Source organism: Orbicella faveolata, unplaced genomic scaffold, assembly GCF_042242905.1.
Source record: "Orbicella faveolata isolate gen_17 unplaced genomic scaffold, um_ofav_v1 contig_12, whole genome shotgun sequence".
Taxonomy (NCBI): domain Eukaryota; kingdom Metazoa; phylum Cnidaria; class Anthozoa; order Scleractinia; family Merulinidae; genus Orbicella; species Orbicella faveolata.
Genome location: NW_028301539.1, coordinates 13,939,609 through 13,950,634, shown reverse-complemented (window position 1 = coordinate 13,950,634; position 11,026 = coordinate 13,939,609). Strand labels below are relative to the sequence as shown.

General features: G+C 39.5%; 1 protein-coding gene and 1 pseudogene across 2 annotated transcripts in view; both read left to right on the top strand.

The window, feature by feature from the left end:
- The window catches only part of LOC110041816 (5'-3' exoribonuclease 1-like), a 247,804-nt gene that overhangs the window by 197,888 nt on the left and 38,890 nt on the right, over positions 1 to 11,026 (top strand). For both annotated transcript variants that reach the window (XM_089283773.1, XM_089283774.1), the window contains 4 exons: positions 103 to 162; positions 471 to 603; positions 1,120 to 1,189; positions 4,705 to 4,925. In XM_089283773.1, coding sequence (XP_089139899.1) covers positions 103 to 162; positions 471 to 603; positions 1,120 to 1,189; positions 4,705 to 4,925 — 484 coding nt within the window. The remainder of the gene's footprint in view (positions 1 to 102; positions 163 to 470; positions 604 to 1,119; positions 1,190 to 4,704; positions 4,926 to 11,026) is intronic.
- On the top strand, positions 7,256 to 9,770 carry LOC149116779 (uncharacterized; annotated as a pseudogene).

The following is an 11,026-nucleotide window of genomic DNA, read 5'->3' as shown; positions in this document are numbered from 1 at the left end:
TGGCATTCCAAGTATTTCTGGTCCAACAGTTTGCAATGCCCCATTGATTCTGTAACCCCAAGGCACCAACAGATATCAATTATATTTTTTTTAATTTCAAAGAAATTGAACCAGAAGGCCAAGACAGTGAAAGTACGTGTTCGCCCTTATCTCCTGTTCAGGGTAAGAAACCATTTTGTAATATATTTGAAACAAAACCCTCAAGTAACCCCAAATTACCCACTTTTGGGGTAGATTTTGAAGACCTTTATGTCTCTGTGATGTGACTAGTTATTATTATATTTCTTTACGGGAGTGACTATCCAGAGGGCATTCAATACTTATTATTGATTTTGAATGTAATCAAGAGTGATGTACAGTGTTTATGTCTGATTGGTTTGATGGCTATGGGTATGATAATTAGCTGCATAATTAGCTTTTTTTGTAAAGGTTTGTTGGAATGCTTGTTTGTTGCTTGTTTGCTCCTGCAGCCTTCTGAACATCTAGGAGCCGTTCTTCCTGACAATGATGCAACTTTTGAGCTATTTGATAGAGTTGTTAATGTCAAACTCAATGCCGCTGTTCCATTTGGTTTAAGAGGAACAATAGTTGGCATCCATCAAGGTATCTGTACATGTATCAATTTTAGAGGTTTGTGTTTTCCTCTGCAAATTAGTGATTGGTCGGAAAATGGGCGGGAAAAATAATTCTTCAAGGTCAGAGAAAAGTCAGGGATAGAATTTTATTTTAAGTCAGGGAAGATTGACATTTTGAAGGGTCAGGGAAAATTGAAATAATTTTATAGGGCTGATTTGATATGTACATTGAGGACTAAAAAGAACATATTTTGAGGTCAATGTGATCTCAATGGTGTTTTTTGCTAATGAAGAAGGAGTATGTGTTTACAACATATCAGTCTTAATGAATGGGTGTAAAGGATGGCTGTAAGAGGAGGCTAGAAGCCACTCTTATATCTGACAGTTTGCATTTGTATGGTTGAGGAATTGTATCAGGTAAAAGTCAGGGAATTTTGAAAAGTGATTATCTAAGATATGATGGCAACCAAGAAGTTGATGTATATACCATTTTTGAGTTTTGTCATGATTCTGTAATATTGTATAAATTTATTTTTTTAATTAGGTGAAGACCCATCTTCTGTCCAGTATGAAGTTGTTTTTGATGAACCCTTTCTTGGTGGAGTACCACTAAGGTACAAATCTCTGTTTATATTATTGCATGATAATTTATGTCAGTGACAAAACTGATTACAGGGCTCTTCAGGCTACTTCTTGTCACACCAATGTCCTCAGAATGGTTACAGTGGTGGAAACAAAATTGTATTTAAAACATCTGCAAACTAAGGCTGTAATGCTGTAAGTAGATTTTTCAGAAGCCATATTTTAACTTCTGGTGTTCTATATAGGCAATTAAATGCAGTTCAGAATTCTTGATCTTGCATCTGCGACTTGTTTAGTCCCAAAGCATCAAAAACTGACGCCATGCCACTGGTCCAAGAAGTGGTGCCACCAAAGGAGGTCAAGATGAAACTCTTGATTGAGTCTAATTGGATGATCCTTAGTCTGAAAGCAGCATCAGAGATTGATCATACAACGCAGGAAAGTTCAGCCAGGCCATAACGACTTTCGTGGCATGATGCAAGTGGCCAATCAGAGACTCTAGCTCCCATCGCTAGGACCATTTATGAGGTAACCACAAACAAATCAGTTCCAGTGGAATATGCAACTTATAAGCAGGAAGGCAAGCAACAAGGGCAAGGGAGTCCAACTCGATGCCCAACATTGTTAGCACAGGAGTAGGAGTAGGAGTAGACACACTTCCCAGGGTGGAAGAGAGAGGCCCAAATGCTTGCAAACCTGTAAAGAAGTACTAAAGTTCTGGGCACACTGTGGGGAGTTATTTGGGCCTGCTGTAATGAAGTCATCCAAGTAGTGTAACAAATCGGAGACATTGTAGCAGTGCAGCAAGATCCATTCCACTGCTTCTGCAACTGTGTTGAAGATGTAAGGAACAGAGTGCGGGCCGAAAGTAAGGGCCAAATCAACATAATAATGGCCATGCCATTTCATGCCCAAAAGAAAACAATGAGCTAGGTGAACTGCAACATCCAATTTAGCCATCAAAGCTCCTTTATCAAAATGCAAAACCATAGGAATAACTTGATCTACCAAAATGTAATGCAACGTGAATTCATCGGGGTCAATTCCATCATTTATGCTAGCCCCAGCCCCCCCAGGATGACAGGTCTATAATCCGATGCCATTTGTCTGGTTGACCCAAAGCTGCTCACATACAAGGAGGGAAGTGGAGGTGTATTAAAGGGTCCAGCAACCCTGCCCAAGGACATTTCATTAGCCAGGTACTCGTCAATGACAGAAGGGCACTCATATGCTGAGGGCTTGCTCCTTTTGGCTGACCTTAATTTTTGAGAGTGGCTGAAGCCGAATTTGAAACCATCACGAAGCCCATCCAGAATGAAGGCAACTAGCTGAGGGTTTGGATTGTGCCTCAGATCCCGAGTAAAATGTTGAACCGATAGTGGGCTGACTGATGAGAATGGGGGAAGCATGACTGTAAGGTAGCAAAAAGGCTGTAATGAACAAATGTCTAAACATAAACAATGGTAACCTAGCACTAAAACAGAAATATTACCCTAAAAACAAGGCTAAGAACAATGCAAAGGCATTAAGGACTAAACATTCCGCTCATACATAACAGCGAACAACGCTAACAAAGGTGCTAACAAGCAAGAGACCTAAAAATACAACCTAACTTGGGCACCAAATAACTGTATGCTCGAGTCCAAAGACAGATAGCCTGGGTTTTTCATACAAACTTAAGAGAAGTCCAGAAAAAGGATGATAACAACACAATCAGTGAATGTCCAAGCACTAAAGAACAATCACACTTGTTGCAATTTGCTACTTGATCATACTAACTCGCGGGATGACACCCTCCACTTGGAATGGGCTTGGACTTGTCAGACCATATGCCAGGGCAGAATTAGGCACGGTGAGCCCCAGAACAACTCGAACATCAATGTGCAAACCGTCAAGCAGCAGAGGGGGCAGAACACTGTCCCCTGTTCCACGACTGACACACAATGCGGAAAGTGCTTGAACTGCTAGGCTCCAAGGAGCCCAATGGCACATCACTCCTCCCCCAAACCAAAGAGTTCACCACCTGGAAGCTGAAAAGCTGCAGATTAATTTCAGACCTGTGGACCAAGCCGGTAGCCACTGCATGGTGGTGAAATGCCTAATTGTAAGGAAGCCACACACGACTGGAAAACTTGCGGTGAGTCTGAAGGATCAGCAATTGGTATTGGCTGAGGTTCTTCCAGCAATGCAGAAAGTACAACAACAGAACCAACATAAAGGTTGAAAAGGCTCATCCACTCTGCAATGTCCTCGATGTGACACTTGGACTTCTTGGGAGACAAGGTCAACACTAAGCACCCATCAAACAACAGCTGCAGTTCAGGCTCCATGAGCATGATGTTGGTAGTTAAAAGTTCCTCAAACTCCACAAATTTTCCCGGAACAATCTGGGTGACAATTTGAGCTGGGATCGGTGAGAAGCTCAGACCAACCACAAAAGCTTGATGAAGAACTGGCATTGGAGTAGTAGCTAACACTGTCAGGACACAAGACGAAGAGGAAAAGGCCGCAACTGTTTTCGCTCAAGATGAAGCGAGCAAAGGATTTGGGGTCACAAACATAGACACAAACAAAAGCACAACAAAAACAGGCCTACCTTGAGATGACAAGGTCAATGCCAGTGACAATAGCAGCAAAAGGCCTGTCCCAGAAACCAGCAAGGCTGATGCTTGAGCTCCTAAATCAAGGCCAGGCAACCCCTGACAATGCCAGCGAGGAGCCACTCATACCAGCCACAGAGACACTAGTGGACAACGAGAGTGAAACAGGGGTTGGTTTGGCTGCGATGAAGGCTCTCGCCACCTGGACAAAACGGGGGTTGGTTCAGCTGGGATGGAGGCACTCACCACCTGAACAGTTGAGGCCAAGCATTCTGGGGATAGCTGAGCAGCAGAGAGCGCAGAAGCCACACAATGGCAGGAGTGTTGGAAACAGCAGGCTGTGAGGATGGAACGGAAACGTCTGGCAAAACAGCTGTATCATTCACACGAAAACAGGCAGTGTCCCAACTGTTTCATGCTCGACAAATAGCAAGAATCCAAGCAAGAATCTGCAACAATTTGCAAAAATTAGCACTTTCTTGACACACGGCAGCCAGAGATCCCCAAAGATTAGCCGACTACGCAAATGATCCACAAGGATCAGCTGCAAAGCGACAAAACATAAATAGGCCACAAGGTCTATTGAGGTCACCCCACAGGTCACATACGCCAATGGGGCTGACTGCTGGCTGCATTGGCTCAGGATTAACTTTGCCTAAATTACATTAAGACACATCAAAAAATGAGGGCAAAACCACAAAACAGGATGACAAAAACACAAGACCACACCAGATAATAGTAATTATTACTGTAGTGCATCATGGTGGAACTACATGACAGCAAGCAAAAGAGTAATGTTTACATAAGAAAGTTATGGCTATCCATATCACATTACAGAGAACCGTTTGACTGTGCTCCTGAACAGTTTTTAAGGTACATTGTAGGTGACAGAAATAAGTTTTGTGTCTGACCTGTTGACAACAGAATCAACTTTTTATTGTCATTAGATGCTCATCCAACAAAGTGTACTTAATGGGAGCTGCATCACTTATCAACATCAGTTATGGTGCTCGGTGTGAAGCAAAAAAGGTTGAAGAGAAGTCGGGAGGCAAAAGTCAACACCTAAGAGGGAGAGCTTCGTTTAGTCCCAACCTGGGTGCATCACCTGAATTGGACAAGAAAAGCAAGAACACAAAACTGTCAGCAGATGTGAGGCTGAATTCTCCAGGTCTGTACCTATATTGTGGCACCTTTTAAAAGAATGATAGTATGATAGTCAATATTTTGTTTGTTTGGCCTATATGTATTCCTCAAAAACTAGGTCTGCAATACATACTTGTGGGCTTATGCTTAGTTTTATTCCATTCAGTTGGAGATCACTGGCAAGATAAAGGTGTAGAAATAGGTGAATTATGTAACATCATTTTTTTTTGGATTTCTGGTATCAGCAAACACAAGTGGTTACAGCTTTTAAGTGGGAAATTTATTGTAGGATCCTGTTTGTTTACTTACTTTATCCTCTAATAATAATTAACCGCGCAGCCATGGGCCGAGCGCGGTTCTAGGTTTACCCGGGGTTTATTTATTTTTTTTTTTTTGTCGGTGACCAGACCCAGACCTCCGCTCTGCCAAATTTTGAGTCATGCAACGTGTGATGTTTTTGCGGCAGAAGCTGTTAAAACATAAATACACGGACAATTTTACGGATATTGTTTTCTTTTTTGTGGGTAAAATATATTTTCTTTTCGTTTTATCAAAGCGTTGGATTTAAAGGGAAAAATAAATACGCTGAAAAAAGGTATTACGTCAGCCATGGAATGCGCTGACGTTGCAGCTTTCACTTTCGCTACGTGACAAATACGATTGTGTTTACTTTGCAAGTTTATTTCGGCAGAAGCGACGGTCATTAATTTATTTGTAATTTTGTGAGTATTTCTTGTGGTTTTACGCAAATGAAGTAAATCCTTTGACTGTTTCATCACAGCCAGTTCATAGATCGGAAGGAAAATTAAATATTTGCAAGCCAAGCAAAGAACGTGTCAGAACGTGCAAAGATTACGTCATTGGCAGGGAAATAACCCCCGTACTAAAGATAGCCGTAGATAACGCAATTCTTGAGTTATGTGACTCATGTGACTTCTTTGCTAACCCTTAACTCAAGGGAAAAAACAATTAAATTTAATCGTGACTTTAAAGAAAGAAAGCGGTTTGTAATAGTGTTCGTATCTTCATGCCCATACATATCCCGAAGAAAGTTCCAGATTAAGACTATTACGTCATCGGAGATGTCACAACGGCTACGACTGATGGTGCGATAATAGAGTTTGTGTTGATCAAGTGCTGTGATGTCTACAGTAATCAATGAATCATCAAAGATTGCTTTGGAATATGCACTGCGTTGCGACTGTAGTACTAAGAAAAAAGTTAAATTTTAAAAGCGTGGTTATAAGATCTAACAGATCTTCTTGTTAGCTCTTAGTCCCTATGGGACATTGCACAACAGCAATCTCTTCATTCTTTGTGCAGCATATGATTCTGTTAAGGTTCCTTTCTGCCTTCAAGGGAACAGAAAATCTTTTTTTTTCTCTCTTATTTGTGAAAATTTAAGTCAGTAATTTTAGTTAATGTATACAAAAGAACAATATTAAAAATCTCAAAAAGCGGCCAAGTTATTGAGAAAAAACATATAAAAAATTAATAAACTAGGAAGGTGTCATAATCTCGTAAATTGACGAAACCACTAGGAGAATTTTTGCGGCAAACGCCCATCTTGGAGCTTGTATTTCACATCATTGTGTATTGCTTACATCGCACACTTAACAAATTTGTGAATAGAAGCCCTTTGCTCTTGCTCTCAAGTGGAAAATCAAAACAGAAAACCATCCTTGGACTGAGGGAAACAAAAAACAAACAAGCCCAAAGAAGAAAGAAAGGATCCATTTCTGTATAGGAAAGAAAACAAAAACACCTTACTGAAAGCCACAAAGGTTCTTTTATACGTAAGCAGTCTGCCTTAGCTGTCTACTTTGATTCGTTCTTGTGCTCATCAGTATATTTCCTAGCTTTGCTTGTCTTGCCGCAGGTTGTTCCTTTGCCTTTGGCTACTTTGCTCGTTTTAGTGTCTTTCTCTTCAATGTGACAGTGAGATGGAAAATGCATTGCAATGCAGTGCTTTTCCCAGGGAATCCTGTATTGTCATTGGTGCAAGGAGGTGCTGTTGTTCCATTGGCTTGCAATTTCATAGGGCAAGATAATTTCCTGGCTTGGCACAAGTTGTTTACAAACCTTTACGACTAAATTGGCCATCAATAAAAGCCAGAACATGGAATTATAATAATTATGAGAAAAATGTGGAAAATTAAATATAGAAATAACCAAAACCAATAATCAAAGAAGTAAATAAACTGGTGTTCCCAGCCCAGTATAAATGCCCCCTCATGTTCATAACTTGTTGTTCAGCGTATTCTAAATGATGGTTTGAGTGGGAGAAAATAAGCCTTTCCTTTTTTTTTAATCACCCCTTTGACAGGATCTGAAGGTTTGGAATGCAAGTAAATATTTGGTGTACAACTGTTGTAAAACAAGCAAGTTCCATTTGGCAAGTCAATAAATCTTCGATGCTCGAGGACTTCGAATTAGAAACTATATGCTGTGTAACACCATGGGAACTCGTACATATGCAATGCAATGAATTGAATAAAGAAATCAGAAACTTATGTAGATTGTTTACAGTCCCATATTTTTCAGTATGTTTGAAGAGTTTGAATGCTGCTATCTTGGTTTTTTTATGAATGAAAGAAATATAGGAAGAGTACAGATGCCCTTACTCCAGGGATAGGTACTCTCCCCAGTTTTCGCTCGCCATGAACAAAACAACAGCAACAAAACAATATGGTAATAATCGACCTCTTCAACCACACTGTAAAATAATGGATCATCACGAGACTAAACTAAGATGAGACTAATCCTGAATGAGTGGCAGGAATGGATTTGTTGGAATATATAGCTTGTGCATCAATTCCCTCCCGACATAGCTAAAGGCACGAGGCTTCACTCATTGCAGTCTTTTGCATTCTATTTTTTTCTTAATTTTTTTTTTTTTTTTTGCCTATTCGGAGCTGAAACCAGTTAATTTTTCTATGTTTTTTCTCTTTTTTTTCTAGGTTATTCCTTTATCTAATTTTATATATTTTTCTCATAATTATTATATATTTTTTGATGTTCTGGGATGTTTCATGTTCCTGGTTTGGGAGGAATTCATCCACTTTGAGGAGCACATGTGACATGAGTGGTTGTGCTTTTTGAGCGGGAGCCTTTCCTACCTCTTAGGCCAAATTTTCGCTCTACTTTACAACTTAAATGCCATCTTATGCCTAAAAATTCGAAAAAGAACAAGAGAGAAGCTTGAGGCTCTGCAGAAGATGATCTGAACAAAGCAAAGCGCCAAGTTAAGACCTCCAAGAACATGGCCGATAACAACAACCAATAGAAATCCAAAGTTGAACCCACTCTGTCAGATTTACGAATTATGTTGGTGGTATTACAGTGCTCTGTAAACAATATCCTATGCCACAACCAAAACCTTAAAGAAGAAATGTTGGCGTTGAAATTATCAGTGGATACTCAAGGCCGCGAATTTCAAAAGATGAAAGAATCAGTGGAACGCATAACAAAGGAGAATGAATCTTAAGAATGAACTCCTACTCGCCAAAGGAAAACTTAAAGAACAGAAGGAAGAAATGCAATCTCTTTGGTCTTCCCTGGACGACTTAGAGCAGTATACAAGAAAGAATTCGCTGGAGATAGCAAGAGTTCCAGAGAGCTGTTATGCGTCGACGGAAGAGGTAGTTTTGAATGTTGCTAAAGCATTGAATGTCGTCATAACACCTAATAACATAGAAATTTCACAGAAGTTAAGATGCCACGGAGCTACAAACACAATCATTGCTAAGTTTGTAAGTCATAAAGCAAAAAGGGAACTATGTAAAGGGCGCATTAAGTTAAAAGATATCAAACTGGCCGACATTTATCCAAGCTATGGGTCAGCAATTAATACAAGTCGTCTATTCATAAACAAGAACCTAATGAACTTTAGATGCCATCTGCTAGGGAGAGCAAACGGTATGAAAATAGATGGTCTTCTCTTGGGCACATGGACAATCAACGGAAAGGTTTTTGTGAAAACCTCCCCAGATGGAACACCCGCAAGAATCCTCGGTGATGCCGACTCAGATAAATTGTAAATTTGCTATGTAGAATAATCTGATTTAAAGTATAGATACTTCACTATCTCTCAGTAACACGTACTACGTAGTATATTACTCATTTTCCTCCTCGGTGGGATAGGTAAATCGGGCTAGGAAGAGGTAAGTTCCCTTATACGCATTACAAATTGAAGGCTTTCATGCAAAAAGGGCGTATATAGCATTTTGGGCCGATTTTGATTTTTTGCAGGATCAAGCTAATTTTTGGCAGACTGACGTGTTTTAACATGAAAAGTATCGTTGCGTAATTGATTTGTGCTTCGTTCTTGAGAAACAACGTATGCAAAAAACTCAGTTTTCGGAGCAGCATCTTTTGGAGCAAATCCATCCAAGGTGGATTTTTACGCGGTGCAAACTTAAATGGTTACTTTTAGCAGTTTTGAAAGCACGTTTTTTTTAAATAGATGTTTTGATTTTTGAAAGAAGTAGAGAAATAGACCGGGAAAAAAAATGACCGACCTCGTATCGAACCAGTGTCACGAGAAAACAAACTTGCAACCGGCCAGTTCAGTGCCTTATTCACTTGTGCTAACGAAGCAACAGTAAGAGAATTGCATAATTATATGAATAATAAAACTAGCGGCAAATACCACGCTTTGGTGACTTCATCATTTAGCAAAACAAAGGTTTCTTTTGTTTTTCACTCAACAAAAGATCTCCAAAAGATACCCTTGGAAAACTGAGTTTTTTGCACACGTTATTTCTCAAAAACGAAGCGCAAATCAACAAAGACGATTACACAACGATGCTTTTCATGTCAAAACAAGTCAGTCTGCCAAAAATTAGCTTGACCCTGCAAAAAATAAAAATCAGTTCAAAATGCTACATACACCCCTTTTGCACGAAAGTGTTCAATTGCCGCATGATCAGTTCTTATTGCAGGGATAATATCAATTGAATTTACAAAATCAAAAGAGCGCTCTCGTAAACAACGTAAAGGAAACTCAGGAGATAGCAATTGAGTTGAGATGATACCATTACTGCTTCGAATGGCCGAGGCCCCAAGGAAGTAATGCTTAGCAACTTCTCCTGCTTGAAGCAGGAACCTTCGTCGCTAGCCTGCTAACGCATCAGCCCAATTCTTATGAATTGTTTTCAAAACCTTTCCAGCTTTTTCCTCTATGGTGCTTTTTTCGCATTTGCAAATGGACACAAACTTTTGCGTTTCTTGAACAACATATTTAAGCTCGAAACAACAATCTACAAATGCTTGTTGCAATTGACTACCAAACACAAACGTTTGACAATCGTACTACGCAGCAATCTGTCATGCAACTTAAATGCACTTCTCATGACAACCCGCTGACAGCTATCAGTTAGAGGTAGTTAATTCAAAGAAATGTTTTTCGTTTATAACTTTGCTCAGAATCAATCTTTTTCCATTGAATTTTTTTAAGTGAAAGATCGCAATAAGATCTATCTGAAAAAGTGTAAAGCAATTTTTATGAAATATGGTCAATTTTGGGTTATGCTGATGCATTTGTACCTTAACAGGAATGGATCGAGTGGGTGAGTGAAATTCACACCCATAACAATACTTCTGAATGCCAATGAATTGGAATTGGCATTCAGAAGTAAAAACTGGCACTAGTTGTGCAAACTCTGTGACAGCTTAAAATCAAAATGGCCATGCAAGCAAATGTCTTGCTTGATGGCTTGTCTTTGCAAAGGGTGAGGGACAAAAGTATGGGTAGAATGGAAAAATTTACAGTAATGTCAAAACATCATCACCAATACCATAGAACTACTCTGGGCAACTTTTTCATTTGGTTTCATGGGGACTTTAAATTTTAAGGCCAAGTAATACAATAACATTTTCTTTGGAACTTGTCGCACGGTAATGTTGCATTGCAAGTTGAAAAGTGTTGTTGCCTGTATTCCCACATTTAGCACATTGCAGAAACAAGTTGGACTGAGTTTAACTTTATGAATAGGTTGCTTCAACTTGTAAAATAGTGGTAAATATTAATGCAACATTGATGTTTAAAATGTTGCAAAAACATTTAATGTTAACCCCTATTACAGGTACTTGGTCACAATCTGTTACTGTATGAACAGCTCTGAA